Here is a 16836-nt window from a genome sequence, read left to right on the forward strand (position 1 = left end):
AAGACATCGGAACAAACAAAGTGTATGTGTAAAAAAAACTAGCTCCCGGGCCGGCCCATTAGTGGAAGGCCGTGAGTAGCGCCCATGGTATATATGGCCTGTTGCAATCCAGATCACTCGCGTCGCTCATGTACCGAGATCACTAAGGGGTACCCTTCCAAAGGTCAGTCGTACCTTCTAGAGTTCACAAAGTGGCGCACTGCTTGCGTGTCATTTGTCGCAACTAGGGAGTGTTTTTCTTTTTATAGATTCGTTTATTCAAAATGTTTTATCTCTTGAACCGTGCATCCAATGAAGAACCGTATTCATTGTTGGATTTTTCGCGTTGAGATCTTCGAAACTAGACCCCATGTCCATGTTAGTAGGTTTTGGCTAACATTTTTTTACGAATAATCCAGAAGAAAAAACCAGGAGCCGGAAGTACATTTTTCTTTTCACATTTTTTCCTTTCAAGAGGCACAAATGTGCCGCCCCTGGAAGCAAATTTATGCCTTCAAGAGAAGAAAATATGTGCTTCTTGTAAAAGAAAAAAACATATTTTCCCCTTTCGAGAGGCAAAACTGCGTCTCTCGCAGAAACAAATCTGTGGCTCCACAAGAAGCAAATTAGTACTACTCATGAAAGAAAAAAAACTAGTATTTTTCAGGAGACATAGTTCTGCCTCTCACCAAAGTAAATCCGTGCCTCCATGAGAAGCAAATTTGTACTTCTCATGGAGGAAAAAACTATTTTTTTTCTTTCCCAAGAGGCATGCAGAAAACAAATTTGTGCCTCCTTGCTTCCCAATGGAAGCAAAGAAAACATTTTTCCACACAAAAAAAAACAATTTTTTGCTTCAAAACCTAGGAAAACCGGGCGAACACCGAAAAGCCAAAAAACCAAAAAAAACATCTTTAAAATTTGTTTAGGTAACACCTGAATGTGTTCTTTAACATATCACATAGAGTTTTTAAGGGAAATAAACATTTTCTTAACCTGCGGGTACATTTGTTTTATATATTTTTTGAATTGCCAGAATTTTTCTTTCAAAGGTCACGTATATTTTTTTAATCGTTCAACATATTTTTTACAATAACCAACCATTCTATTTTTTTTATTCATTTAATGATTTTTGGAAATGTCCAATAATTTTTTTATTTGTGATATTTGAATATTCCGAACATTTTTTTGAGATGATTCCGAACATTTTCTTGCCACTGAGTTCAGGATGTTCCTTGGTAAGCTTCAACAACAGCTTGTGGTGGTTGCGAGGCCCAAGCCACCATCTTCAGGCAACCCATTCACGCATGAGAGTCTCCTTTCCAACATTAGACAGGCCAACAAAATAATCATCCCGAGAGTCTGAAAAAATTGTCATTGTTTAGACTGTAAAAGACTGTATGCATGTATAACAACAAGCAAGTCTGAAAAGGATGAGAAGAGCATATATGTAAAATCACGCATCTAGTCATAACTGAAAATAGTAAAAATCTGCTATTGCAAAAACATAACTGCCATCCCATGAAGCGGTCTTGCCGGCGCAGCTACAGCTAACAGCTAACTGAAACAACTCAAGAAAAAAGACAGGAACCGGACGTGGACAGGTACACGCTGCCGGCCTGATTATTTCTGCTAATAACAACTATGTGTAAACACTAGACTAGCAACGGGATTACACATGAATAATAACAAACGTTCAAGATAAAGCCTACAGATTCATAAGTACCCGCACACACTGGGCATAAGATTCATGCATCCCACATACAAAGAAGTGAAAAACGTTCGGTGTGTCGGCAGGAAGTTCAACACACAAATGATGAACTGATCTAAGACTGAACTGAAGTGCTGAATTCTTTTTTTTTTTGCGGGAGGAAGTGCTGAATTCTTGAAGCTGCAGCATCCTGCGTGTCAAGTTTCGCCCCAAGCTGAAAAAGACAGACAACATGATCATATATACGATTCGACGAGAGACAAATTTAGATCTTAGGATCAAATGAAGATACCTCTGATAGTAGGGTGGCTTGATGCAGCACAACCATATATCGATCTATGCAAGCAGTAGAGTAGGGCAGTTGGGATGTGTCCTGGCTGTTTTCTCCAAATAAGCCTTTGCTGCTGAAACAGCACTGTTGAGCCAGCCACGTACTTCACATTTGACACTGCCGAGGTTGAGGAGGTTACCGATTCCGAGATCGAAAGCTTCGCTGCTGAGAGAGTCACATTCCGCTGCGTTGAACAGAAGATCAAGTTTCTCTAGCTTGGGCATGGATCCTGGTTCAAACAATAGATCCATCCCTCCAAACAGTACTTTATGATAAAGTAACTCCCTCAAGCATGGGAACCCAACTGCACCACTGACTCTGAGCAGGTCATTACCCTTTGCTGCTACTTTCATCTTCAGGACAATCAGAGCTGGTAAGCCTCCAAGGATGCAGATATGTTCCTGGTCGACTCCCTGCACTTCAAGCTGCAACTCTTGGAGATTGATGAGGAAGCCCATCCAACTCTGAACTTGCGGTGCCCCACCCATAAGTTTCTTGCTCTTTGGTTCCACCGAGATACGGCATTCATGATTCCAAATAGTTACAGAACCAATGTTCTGTGTCCACAGTTTATGGAGAGAACAGCCAATAGCTTTATTGCGCTCCTCCTTAACTCCCGTTGCATCACCCTGCTCCTTAACTGCTGCTGTATTTTCTTCACAATCTAGGATCAGCTTTCGCATATTCTTTAGTTGGCCAACTTCTTGCAGAAAGTTAACTGATTGCTTGAAGACTGCGACCCGCTTCAGTATCTCCAGTGCTTGCATCTTGGCAATTCCATCTGGAAATATAACACCCGTGTCCGTGAGGAGATACACCAATCTTCTGAGATTAGCAATAGATGCAGGTAATTTATTCACGTATGTGCCTCTTATGTCCAGCATCTGTAAGAACACTAGAAGTCCGATTTGTTCTGATAACTCATTTATTCTTGTGTTTCTCAAGTTCAGGTGCTTTAACTGAAACAATCTCCCTATATTTGCAAGATGATGGCTCTCCAGTTGGCTAAAGCCTCCAAAGTCTAAAACACGCGAATACTTGAACTTATCCAGAGAAGGAATTTCTCCGGAATACCCAAACACATTAATTGATCGGACATGAGACAACAACAAGCTATTTGAAGAATTTCCTTGATTCCCAACTTGGAGAGATAGACGACGAACTTTGCGCTGTGTCACAGTGTTTAGATCCGGAAGACCATTGAAAGTAACAAAGTTCTCTTCAATGGACTTGGATGTGATGAAATCAAGAATTGTGTCATGAACTCGACAACTCATCACCACACCATGTTCATTTGACTTAACAGGCTGGACCAGACTCCTATTGATTAGCTCATTAAAATACCTTTGTCCTAACTCATATAATGTATATCTGCCCTCTTTACGTATGAACCCTTCACCAATCCATCTCCTTATCAGGTCCTTCTTCTCAATAATATAGTCCTCTGGAAATATACTCAGATACAGTAGACAAGTCTTCAGATGAGCAGGAAGATCAAAATAGCTAAGTGATAATATCTTCATCATTAATTCCACGGTAGCATTTCTTTCAAGTGTACGTCCAATTGAATTTTTCACTCTATCCCATTCTTCAATGGTATTTTCTCTGTTAGCCAACAAACCAGATATAGCAATGATTGCCAAAGGTGAACCGGCACATTTTTCTAAAATTTGATCACAAACTTCTTCAAGGTGCTCAAGGCAATCTTCTTTGGAGTCTAGTCTTGTGTAAAATAGTTTTCTTGACTGTGCCATATCAAGAGGCCTCATATTGTAGATGTGACCAACAAATGATGAACAACATGCCCGAGCAACATCAGTCATACGAGTAGTGGTGATTAGGATACTTCCACAAGTGTTCATGGGAAATGCACACTTAATAACATCCCATGTTTTTACATCCCATATATCATCAACAACAATAAAGTACCTGCACATGATTTTATGGGTGAGTTTTTGTTCTAAATTAAGAAAGATCTTGATGTGAAGTGATAAAAAAAGTGAGATGTTTTCATTTATTTTACAAAAAATATAAGTAGGAAATCTGACACATGTATTAAAAAATGTCATTATCGACTTAAGTAAATCATGCTTATGCATTAATGCTACTTTGGTATATTATGGAGAAGAAGAAAATATCAGTAACAGTTTGATCGGCTGGCATGACCGTGCAAAAGATCAAGAGATGCCTCAGTATGTTAAGAAGAATGCAGTAGTTGGACCTCACATAAATTCTCGTCCCATTCCCAGTTTTTATCTTTGCCAAGAAATTGATACCAAATAATCCCTATCAATGATTGCACTCCCTCGGTTGAAAATGATTTATATTTGAGCCTCAAAGTCCAAATCACCACCCCTCCTATGCTCCTCGTGCCTTCCAAGGAACATGTTCCATAGAGCATCTCTAGCAGCTTGTCTAAAGTTCCACATAGACAATGATCTAAAAATATCCCATCTAAAAAAATCATTTTTCCAGCAGATAGTCTATATGTACATTGTTGATATTCTCTCTCCTATATTCTAGTGGTACCTTATAACCATTAAACACGGTTGTCTATACGAGATATAGACAAAACGTATCCAGCATATTGTCTATAGGATAGTCTACTGCTCCACAATGTCCAGATATGTATGGGTGTTGTTTACATTTGGACAATGTGGAGTTGTAGAGTATCCCATAAACAATCTGTTGGAGAGTAGTTTTTGCCTTACATTTTCTACGTCTCCTATAGACAAGCTGCTAGAGATTCTCTTATCATCGAAAGTCTCGTTCAAACACTGATAGGTTGTCCATCGACTTTGGGATGTAGCTTCAGCTAGCACCTCAGGAAAAGAGTGCATGGTAGTCCTAGTTAGGTCATGTATAAGGCCCCGGTTAGAACAAATGATTTTTATAGAAATTTCATAGGAACGGAGTCCTACAAGGGAAAAAAGGTATGTGTGCCCTTCCGATGGCTTTGAAAATTGTTGGAGAAATCAGTTATATATTTCCTTCGCATTTCAATGTAATATAAATATATTTTTGGAAGTCTCGTGTTTTCACTCTCTTTGAGAAGTCTAACGCAAACATGTGTTTTTACCTGTCCTCTTTTCTCTGTTATAAAGAAAGAGTTTCCTTATATTCAGCTAGGTTCGGCTTAACACGACGAGGAACTATTTTGGACCAAGAGAATCTCAAATCATAGAGTTCTAATTAATTTAAGCAATTGTTTGGCTCTTTTGGTGTTCAACTTTGCGTGATGGACGAGGACAACATTGAGGATATCCTGGAACTTTCACCAAAAGAGAATGTTGTGTAGACAATGCTTTTTATGGCAAGGAGGTGTATGACGCCAACTTATATATGAAAAGCAATAAAGCACAAGTATCACGTGGGTTCCTGGCATAGGTTTATCAGAAAATGTTGGGGATCATCACAAGAGACCAAAAGCAATTTGGGCCAATCTATTTCCTTATGTTAGCTTTAATTTTCATATCAAAGTGGGTACAAATAGGCTGATCTCAATAGGTCACATTGTGGGTTTATCCTACTCAGATAACTTTCATGCCCGGATGACACATCCTGGACGTGGTGGTTGTCCTTCATGAAACCATTCATGAGTTTCACTCTAAGAAACTCAATGGAGTTATCTTTAAAGTGCATTTTGAGAACGCATGTGACAATTGGTCTTTCCTACAACAAGCTCAACATGTGAAGGGTTTACTTTCCCATCCTTTTGCAACTGTAGAAAGTCGAGAGGGAGGTGACCAGATACCCAACATCGACCATCGACAAGGCTGTGGGTTCCCTGCCCCTCCTTCAGTCGCTCTGGCAGCGGGAGGGGAAGGGAACCCTGGTTCTCTCCCAGTTTGTAGATAGCTGTAGGGTAAGGTTTTCGTTTGTCTTCGTACGGGTGGCGGCGGCAGAGCATTCAATAAGGGAAAATTTTGTTTTTGCCACTCTAGATTTTGCCAATTTTCCTTATGCCACTCTAGATTTTGACATTTCACTTTTGCCACTCTTAGTTTTTGACAATTATGACAATTGCCATTCTGTGGCAAAAGTGAAATAATTTTATTTCATTTTTGCCACTCCTAGCATTTGAAAATTATCACAATTGCCACTCTAAAAATTTTGCTTTTGCCACCGGAATGGCAATTGTGATAATTGTCAAAAACTAAGAGTGGCAAAAGTGAACTGTCAAATTCTAGAGTGGCATAAGGAAAATTGGCAAAATCTAGAGTGGCAAAAACAAAATTTTCCCTTCAATAAATCTTCCTCAACTCAAGTCCCTCCACAGTGGTGCTTCTAGCGGCATTACAGAGTTGGGGGACATGTCTTCCCGACTTCTCCGTCAGCTCAGCAGCGTCTCCTCCGGCGAACATATATCCGCTAGAGGAATGATATGTCCGATAGAGCAAACATGTGCTACTCTGATTCCATGAGATTGACTAACATAACCCACCAGATGCTTCTTGCATGCGAACAGTGCTCCTGCTACCTCCATGGAGACGTCACATTAGCCGTCGTTGACCACCTACAAGAGCCCGGAGTCCCTCTGTCCGAGTCCATCTCCAACACAATGTCCCCAAGAGGGAACACGACACCAAGAACAGCTAATAGTGATGTATGATCTAGGAGATCAAATCTAGGGTTTTTCCTGTAGCATATTGGGAAAAGAAAAGGAATGACTGCATCATCGTGCCATCAACAAGGGAACAGTACCAAGCGTCATCATTGACTTCCCCGGCCTCAGCGTTAGTACGGATTTCAGTGGCAGACTCAAAGCATCTCTAGCAGACCCCACAAAATGCCCTCGACCCAAAAATACCAGTCGATAATTTTTTTCCATGTTGCCCTAAATCTGTCCCTTTGGCGCTATATCATTGATACTGCGCCCGAATTAGTGTTAGCCCCGGATCCCCCCATCGCCAAATTCACTCCTCCGCCGCAAAATTAAGCAACTCCAGAGAGCGAAACCTCCATTTCTCCGCCTCAATGCTCGACATCTCCGGTAGATCCATGGTCGACCATCCATGCGCAAAGGAGCGGCAGAGGCCATAGCGAAGATGATGAGGAGCATCACCTCCGCCGATTGGCCATCGCGAGTAAGCACACCCGCCTTTGAGGGAGCTGTTGGGACGGCCTACGCACGTCGCCCGCCCGCTCACACGTTGTGGAGGCTAGGAGCTCCTGTTTAGTGCCAGACGTGGTGGTGGTCAGCGATGATGAGCAGGAGGCGGGCGCCTTTGGACGTCGACGCAGGGGCGGGATTGTGCCCCACTCTCCCAGAGTGGTGGGCAAGACGCGTCGGTTGGCTTCGATGTGCTCGACAAGCACATCTTGCCCCACCTCAAGATGTTTCGTGCCACCGCCGAGTGTACGGTGTCGAACACCAAAGAACGTGCTTCGGACCACCTCGAAGCCGCCAAGAAGGAGCACGAGCTCATGTGGCCGCTGTGCAAGTCCGTCATCAAGCACTACCTCAACATCGACGTGTGGGCATGACGCTGAACATGTCTGCGAACTAGGGTTAGGTATCTACGATATGTGTGAATTATCATCTTTGTTTACGATGAATTGTGTTCGTTATGATCGCCGATGAATATGATTTCTAGCGCGAACTTGTTATTTGAATTTTTCCGGTACCAATATAGCTAATTTGTTCCGCCGGACAAGATTGCAACCTGAAAAACCATTTTCCAGGGTACCCTAAACTGGTTTTCCAGGTTGGGTATATAGCGGATCTACTAGAGATGCTCTCAGGCTGTCGATTTGGATAGAGTTAATTGTAGAACCATCACATAATGAGGTAGATTTGCAGGAAACACGGATTTACTTATTTGGAACAAAAACCACTAATTCTCAGCCTATTATTTTTTTGCAAAAACACCGATCGACGGCTTAAAATGTTTAAGCGCGCTTACGATAGGTGGGGCCCGGTTTTGGACGTAACGGTCGACAGCGATAGAAGAGGTGAAAATCGCGACCAGCCCCCATCAATTTATATCTATACCTTACTAATAAAGCAAGTTGTGTTTCTCCGATTTTTTTCATCCGTTCACTCATATTATATTTTTTGAGGACTTTTTAAAATTCGAGGTGGTACTAATTTTCTTATGCTATGAAAACAAAAAAGATTTCCGTATTGGGCCAGGTAGTTGCCGCGTGCTACCCTTGCGGGCCATCAAGCAGGCAAGTGGGCCTACTACAGCAAAATGAAGAAAAATTTAGTAGGTAAGGTGGAGAATCAAACTCAGGACCTCCTATACTATGAGTACCTACAATTACCAACTAGGCTAAGCATCTATTCGTGATTATAATGGAAAGCTTTGGGACGCGGCTAATCTGCACCCGAGCTTATATGCTCCTGCATGAACAGTAAAATCGAAAAAAATTCAAAAAAAATTCAAAAAATTCCAATTTTTTTTTGAGAGAAACATTGACAAAAGTTCTAAGTGCCTGCAAAAATTCGTCATGAAATCACATTCCTAGAAGGCGCGGAAAAAAAACAAAAATAGTACTCTGAAAAAGCTACTTTCAAATGCATTTTGAAGCACTGAATTTGTTTTTTTTGCCACGCCTTACAGGAATGTGATTTCATGATGAAATTTTGCAGGCACTTAGAACTTTTGTCAATGTTTCTCTCAAAAAAAAATTGGAATTTTTTAAATTTTTTTCGATTTTTTTTCGATTTTACTGTTCATGCGGGAGCATATGAGCTCGGGTGCAGAATGGACTTTTCGAAAGCTTGGGAGTATTTGCAAGAGGCTATAGGAGGCTATATATTTGTGGGTATAGGAGGCTATAGGAGGGCTGCATGACATTAAATGGGGATTGAATGAGCTATTATATTCACGGACTAGTGACTCACGACAAAAGCCCCGAATGCCGTCGAGGCGTCGACGGCTATTGTTGACGTCAAGCAGATGGTCGTGTCTCAGACTAGCGCTCGGTCCACATACTGGCTCTTGTGGTCAACTGCGCATGCCCGGAGGTGCGCACCGGACGCACGCCCGATGCCACCACGCCGACACACTGTATTGTCCAGCCCCACTGATCACGCCCGTGGCATTGCACTTGGTCCCGTGCATTCTGGCGAAGGCCTTCTTGAACTAGAGCCATCGTGGTGCTCGAGTAGGAACGGCGCAGAACTGCCATCTCACGTTGGCAAAACTAGAGCCGCAAGTTTGATTCTGGTTTACGGGAAAAATGACGTCTAGACCGCCCATCGGATGGCTACATAACTACTAATCTGGATGACAAAACACGTCTGGATCGCGCGGTTGAGAAGGATGTGGGCAGTTTGAGAGTCCGCATTGGAGATGCCTTAACAACATACACCATCAATTGAGAAACCATGGCATTGTTCGTATGATTGTCATACAACTTATCTACTCCCTCCTTTTCAGTTTATATGAGTGAATTTGAAAATCTCCCAAACCAAGATAAATGATAAGTGGTGGAATAAATTTTATAGTTTGCAAAAGTATTTAATTAGTATTCTCATTTTCTCAAAATGTTGTGATGCATTAATTACAATGCATGCATGCATTACAACTAAATTAGCAAGAACTTCTACATTAATTGATGAGTTTTTCGTTTAATCCTTGCATGCAGTGATTTAATGCACATTAAAAATCTAAACATGTGATAAGATCAATACTGTAGCAGAAAAATATATTTTTTAGATGAGCCCTATAAACCAAGAGGGACTAAATAGCATCTCAATTGAATACAAAGATAACATGTAAAAGGAAACTGAATACCTTTTGTCCGCAAGGAATTCTGTGATGTTGCTGATGACTTGTTGTATGCTCCCTGCTTTGGTGTCATCGTAACGTTGATTGCTGACTTGACTAAGAATACTTCTAAGGATGTTCATCATGGCTGGCTTCCGTGACACGGATAGGAAAGCACAACAGTCGAATTCCTTTTTGTGCTCTTGATACACTTGATTTGCAAGAGTTGTCTTGCCCAATCCTCCAGATCCAACAATGGAAACTATTTTCAGCGGCTCTTCCTCCTTCGATGACACCCATCCATTTCTCTTATTCAACAGTTTGGCTAGATCAGCCTTTGGTCTATCCATTCCGATGAGCTTTGAGGCATGCTCAAAGATAACAAGAGCTCTAGGATCAACAACTTCATTTTTTATGTTGGAGATGGCCTGCCGGGTCTTGTACCTTTCATTCCTCTCGGCGACATCGATGATCTGTTTTTTCAGATCATGGATCTCGTTACCAATCCTACGACGAGCCTTCATCTTCCCTAACTTCCCAAGTGAGTTCTTGATCTTCTCTATGAAGCCATCTGGCTTTGAATCTTTGTTGCCAACACCTTGCATGAAGTCATCGATCGAGTCCTCCATGTCATAGGAGAGCTCCCGGACCGCAGTCATCCACACTTTATCTTGCTCATCAGGTTCCTCCTCCTCAGACATCTTGAGGAGAAAGGCATGCATGGCGGTGAGCTCATCCGTGAGGAACTGAATCTCACCACGCACACCCTTAAAACGCTTGTACTCGTCACCCATGAGGGCAAACAACTTCTCGAGGACGGGTTTCAGTGCACCCGTCGCCGCGCTCACCAGAACCATCTCCATGCTTGGGCTTGGCTCTAGTCCCGGCTGTTCGCTCAGTGGTTTTCTGTCTGTAGATGGGAAAGTGGTGTGGGCTGAATGATGCTTCGCCTCAGCCTTCCTTATAGCTAGCCCAGTTGAATACACCCCATGCCTGATAGCAATAGTCCCGATGTGCTCTTGTCCCTAAATTATTAACTAAAGCTAGATGCTGGTCTTGTATGAGCTGTACCAAGCTAGATGCTGGCCTTGCTACCAAATTGGTCCTATCCAATGCTCCATCTATATCAGATCTGTTCAAACGCACGCCACCCCGCGTTGCTCAGCACAAAACTCTCTTGACCCGAAAGACGCGGCGTCTAGTGCTCAATCATGTCACGTCATTAGGTATCTACTCAAGCCAGGTATTAGGCTAGTCATAGTGAGGAGTAACTTAGACTAGTGTCATTCATATGACACTAGTCTATATTACTATCTTCATAGTTGTGAGTAAGGGCATCTCCAACGATAACCCGTAAAAAACCTTCCGCATCCATACGCGGATAGGGGGACCAATCAGCGGATATAGATGCGGGAGGTCGGCATTCAAGCTAGCCGCATACATTTTAAACTCCTTCTCAAAAACCGCGTGAAATTCATGCAAACACAGCCAGATTTCGTACAAACATGACGGATTTCATACAAACCGAAGGAAAACATTACATTTTGGACATATTTTTAACTAAAAAGCTAAAACTATGTGCACGTACAGTCGAGCGAAGCTCCACTCCCACGACACGGATACACTACACTAGTCTATGGCGGGCCGCCGCTTGTCTTCCCCAAGTCCGGCAGCCCAGAATAGCCGGACTGTCGGGAGTCCCGGAGGCATGTTCTCCCCTCGTATCTTCCCTATGTCCGGCTGCGCTGCTCATCGGAGCGGAAATGAGGGTGCTTTAGCGGGCGGAAAGGGGCTTCCGTGGAGCTCAGGCGGGTGCCCAGGATGGTCTGACGTAAAGGAGAACCGGCCGCGTATCCGGTGGTGGCCTTCCTGGGACCCAAGCGGCAGCCTCCCGTGTTCTACTTCTCCTTGATGATGGCAGCGCGCGCAGACGTGCGGGCCACCATCTCGTCCACGTCTGTGCTGCCCTCTTCTTTCTTTGCGTGCATGGCGCGCCTACGTGTGCGTTGACGGTGGATGGCACGGTCGCAGAAACTGGATGCGGCGATGCCCGTGCCGCCGTGCGGTGTGGAGCAACTCGCCACTCCTAATCGAGTTGGCCTGGAGCGGTGAGTTGTTGGACCACGCGGCAACTTAGGGCGTCGATTTGCTCCGTTGGGTCAGGCATGAGAGGTGGAGCGCAGCGAGCTGCTTCGCTTGTATCTGGCGGGCTCGGCGGGTCACACAGCTGGCTTGTATGTCGGAGAACTGCTATTTGGAAGCCATCGGAAGAATGGAGAAAATGGTGAAGGAGGATGGGATCGGTGGAGGGTTGCGATTCTTGACTGGCATCTGGCCTTGTTTAAATAGAGGGCGAACGAAAAGAGCTTGTCCGGCGTTGTATTTGTCGGCCCGCTCAAGACCGGATGTGTGGCCGGAGTAGGTTTCCCCGATTCCACGCGGGTTTAATGGAGGCGTATGAATGTAGCGAGGAGGCGTGTTCAGTCAAGCGTGCAGCGGGCGGCGCCCTCGGCCGGCGCGCCGCTTTAATGGTGGAGGCGGTGAGATGTCGCGTCCGCCCTGAGCCGTCTTCAATGTGGAGTGGCATGCTCTACAACGGCAAAAATGCGGGCACCTGGCGCCGGGCAGGAGCGCGCGTGGGAGAGGGAGGGGTTTTTGGTGGGCCGGGGTGGTCAGAAACATGGTTGGAATCGGTCCGGACTCTCGCAAACCTCCCACCTTTGTCTTCGGTATGCGGGAGAAATCACGTCCGGACAGCTTCCTGGTCCGATACAGGTCGGCGTTGAATGACTTTTGCGGTCCGGACATCGCGGCCCGAACGGTTGCGGAAGGTTTACGGATCCGCCTTGAAGATGCCCTAAAATAGAAGTATAGTATCTTAGATGATTGTATTTATTAGATTGTAGACTCATTTTTCTTTCTGTTGCGTTACAGTTACATATTATGTTACTCGAGGCATCTCTTTTCTCATTAACTAAATGTCATATAAGCAAACTTGTTTGGTAATGCGCTATGTTACCAGCTAACTTACCTTCATTATAACCAGCCTTAGGTCGACAAGCATCATTACTAGTAGTACTTACCATGTTCGTCGACTCACGTTACTCTGGCCCAATTGCAGGAAACTAGTTTTTCTTACCCGAAGAAAGTGTGCGCTTATTTTTCATAGCTAGCATACAAATCAGTGACGTGCCAGCAACACCGTTGTCAAATCCAATCAGCAAAAACTAGATCATGGGTTTTCACTGTCATGTCCAACTAAATTTCAATGTCTTCAACAAATAAACTGTGTTTGTTTAGGATGTGTGGGATGCTGCCGAGATCTTATCTCGGTGAACACATAATGGCTGGTGTGTTTTATCAATTTTCAGCGAAAACCCCTTATTTCGAAAAGAAAAACAGAGAAAATGTGCAAAGACACACTGATATAGACAAGTACAACCAATTAAGATGAGACATAGATATTTACCCCGGGCCTTAAGATCAGGTACTTAAGAAATCAACTCCATGTTACATTGTTAACGATGCTCACCTTATGCACATGTTGATCGATGGTCTACATGTATTAGCTGCATGAAGTTGCTCATTAATAAATTTAAGCACTACTACTTCCTCCGTCTAGGTGAATAAGTCATTTTAGGTTGTGCACCGTGATCAAGAAGGAGAAGAAAACGAGAGAACTTAGTGTTTATTTGCTAATTAATTGCATTGCATGCAATGAACTAACCAATGTATGTTATGTTTCGTAGTCTCAACATTAAAAGCATGCACACCCCAAATCTCTTATTGGTTGATATGTCAAGAAACAAGAAATGATGTACTCCCTCCGGTCCTTTTTAGTTCGCATATAAGATTTGATTGAAGTCAAGCCTCGTAAAGTTTGACCAACTTTGTAGAAAAAAATGGCAACATTCATAATCTGAAATTAATACCACTAGATGTGTTATGACTTAATGTTTCATATTATAATACTTTAGCATGGCAGGTGTTGATATTTTTTCATATAAATACGGTCAAACTTTATGAAGTTTGACTTCAGAGAATTCTAATATGCAGAGTAAAAAGGACCGGAGGGAGTAGAAGTTAATGCACCGCGCCTAAGTGTTTTAGGATTATTTGATTTTCATAAGATGAGTTACACACTTAGACGGAAGGAGTACAAGTTTGTACTAGTCAATAGTTAATTTCGCTCCCATTTGTTCAAACGCTCGCCATCCAATGTTGCTGAGGACAAAACTCTCTTCACCCGAAAGACGGGCGTCCTAATCATTAATGGTTACTTAATCATGATGCATCATTAAAGCTAACTCAAGCGAGGTACTAGTATTAATCACTTAGTTTAACCTTCTAACTTAACAAATCTTACCATATGCTCATCGACTCATGTTACTCAAGCCCGTTGCATGGAAGTTATTTTTACCTACAGACAACCACTACATGCCTCTCCAGCTCAATCTCTCCGCCATTCCACCTCTGCCCAACCTCTCCCTCTGGCCTAGCCGGTGGTGAGCAGGGCAATGCAGTTTCAGCGAATTGTCATTTTTACAGCCAAGGCAAGGTTGTCTCAGCCTTAACACCTCTAGATCTGTGCATGCATGAGCGTTCTTAAGTTCTTAATACCCCCAAGACTGTACTTTTCTATTGATAAGATGTTACTCTCTTTTTTAAGATAGAGTGGGCTACCACGCTACTAATTGAATGCTTGTTATTGACAAAGAGTAAGAAGCCAACAGGCTTCCGTGTAGTTGCTTGAATTTCTCATACCCTATTACTACCGTGCTACAACTTACTCCCTCCCTAAATTAATATAAAAGCGTTACTAAAGTAATGATCTAAACGTTCTTATATTAGTTTATAGAGGAAGTAGTTAGTAAGCACTGATCCAGCAACTAACGGTCAACAGCTCCTTTGACATCTGGAGCTGGGAAAGAACCAAGCAACTACTCGGCTTCTTTCTTACTCTAGGCAATTGCATGAATGATAAATCACATGTACTAGTAGTTTTCTTAACCCGAGATTGTTAATTAACCTCAGCAGATAAGACAAAAGCACGTAGGTCATGTCAATCGAGCTGCGTGCGCTGTTAATTTAAGTTGAGATCTGAAACAATTTGCCGGCGGAAAGTATCCCCTCTCATTTATTAAGCAATTTCTGTTTCCATGATTCCCCGTGAACTGCATTGCCATATTAGTTTTTCTTTACCGAGTTGTTCGCTTGTACCAGCTTTGTTCAAGATCGATGTAGCCAGTCAATCATTCAGTTCGTCTTTGTTACTGATGCCCTGCTTGCCTACCCGGTTGATCTTTATGCAGTTGTGGTTACTGCTTTTATATGAAGAACTATTTTTTATGAATTCTGTAGTATACTTTCCTTGACACATAATCTACAGTTTACTGATCAAATTGATAGTCCAACTTGATGCCTAGAATACATAAGCACCACATAAACTGAGACTGGTTGTAGTAACAATGCACAGCTTTCCAACAAGTCTTGTCACGTCGCTCCATCAATAGTTGCCTCTGACTCAAAGTTGCCAGTTAATTAACCTCAAAGAGGGCCAAAAGCCATTTTGCCGACACGATGTGCCCTAATTTCAGCAATGATTCGTTTGGCCTGTGTGCCACTTCATTAGTTAACCAAGGCAGTATTAGTTTCTGCATTTCAACTCTCCTCTAGATCTCTGCATGCATGGGTCGTGCCGCTGCTAGATAGCTAGTGGCAGTATTAGTTTTCTTCGCCCGAGTTATTATTTTATGTTTTGTTCAAAGGTCGATGTGGCCCTGCTCAGTGTTAATTTTTACAGTATTTTTTCTGCTTTCACTCATATTAGTGGGTAACGGTATTTTGTATGCATAAATCTCCACCACCACAGTATTTGTGCTACTGAAACTAAGGAGCTTCGACATATTTGTAATGACAACTTGGATGATTCAGAAAGAGAAATTTGATAATATTGTAGGACAAGGCGAAACCATGGAGAAAATCAGAAGAGCTCGTGGTTCCTTTTTAGTGAAGAAACTGTAGAAGTGGCCGGACTCTGCTTACTTGGTGCCAGGGCTTGCCAAACAAACCTGTTGAAAGAAATGAACAAGAATTACTGAAGGACATAAGGGGAAAATAAAATAAAAGCAGCTCTGAAGTTGCGTAGGATCAAGTAATCAACAACTAAGATGGATTATCTCTCGCATTATCCTCAAAACAAGCCAAATGCCTGCTGCACGGCAATTGAGCAGTAATAAGCAAAAAATCAAGGTGAAGACAGAATTAAGCAAACATTCTGCAGATGCTTCTTCTTGTTGTTATAGAATCACAACCACCAAAGAGTTTAACTCTAACAAACTGTCATGGAGCTCTCTCTCTCTCTCCATACACTGTGTCATTAAGTTGAACAAGTGCAGAAGTGTTAAGGGTACAACTGTGTGGTGTGCCCAACTGCAACTTGCACACGTGACAGAATGTGTTTGGTATGACGGATCAGTGTTTAAGTCGGTTGTGTTGGCAACTGAATCTTGTACTCCCTCCGTTTTTATTTAGTCTGCATATTAGGTTTGACTGAAGTCAAACTTCATAAAGTTTGACCAACTTTATAGAAAAAATTACAAGCATTTGCCATAACAAATCTATATAATGTGTTAGTACATTCAATAATGAATCTAATAGTATTGATTTGTTATTGTATATATTAATATTTTTGTTTATAAACTTAGTCAAAGTTTACAATGCTTGACTTTGACCAAAACTAATATGCGGACTAAATAAAAACGAAGGGAGTACGTAGTACAAATGTTCAGGCATTTGTTGTACCAGTGTCTCCTCTGTTTTCAGTTACTCTATTTCTTGTCTAAAATAACTCTGTTTTCAGTTACTCTGTTTCTTGTCTGAAACTCTGAAACCCTGAAGTGTGTCCACCGAAAACAGAGAGCGAGAGAGACTGTGAGGGTCTGAGCCTACACAGTTTACATGTTCATTAGCTTTCTCGCAATGGCAGTGCCCAATTTGTTTTAAAAAAGAAGCAGCAGTCCTTGCATCTCAGCAACAATAAGCACCCATTGCCGAACAATGAACCGACCCATCGATCTCCGAAACAACAACAA

General features: G+C 42.6%; 1 protein-coding gene across 1 annotated transcript; it reads right to left on the bottom strand.

Annotated features, from left to right (window-relative positions):
• Window positions 1-1660: 1660 nt before the first annotated feature.
• Window positions 1661-10663, bottom strand: LOC123129164 (disease resistance protein RGA5). Its single transcript, XM_044549393.1, has 3 exons — window positions 9770-10663; window positions 1983-3950; window positions 1661-1904 (listed from the first exon to the last, which is right to left on the bottom strand). Exons 1-2 carry the CDS (start codon window positions 10603-10605, stop codon window positions 2027-2029), a joined length of 2760 nt encoding a protein of 919 aa, XP_044405328.1. The 5' UTR covers window positions 10606-10663; the 3' UTR covers window positions 1661-1904; window positions 1983-2026.
• Between the last annotated feature and the right edge of the window lie 6173 nt (window positions 10664-16836).

This window comes from Triticum aestivum, chromosome 6A, assembly GCF_018294505.1.
Source record: "Triticum aestivum cultivar Chinese Spring chromosome 6A, IWGSC CS RefSeq v2.1, whole genome shotgun sequence".
Taxonomy (NCBI): Eukaryota; Viridiplantae; Streptophyta; class Magnoliopsida; order Poales; family Poaceae; genus Triticum; species Triticum aestivum.

Coding starts and splice junctions, on each gene's coding strand:
- LOC123129164 (XM_044549393.1), bottom strand. CDS start 10,605: ATGGAGATGGTTCTGGTGAGCGCGGCGACGGGTGCACTGAAACCCGTC. Junction 3,951..9,769: donor GAATTCCTTGCGGACAAAAG/GTATTCAGTTTC, acceptor AATCATGTGCAG/GTACTTTATTGTTGTTGATG.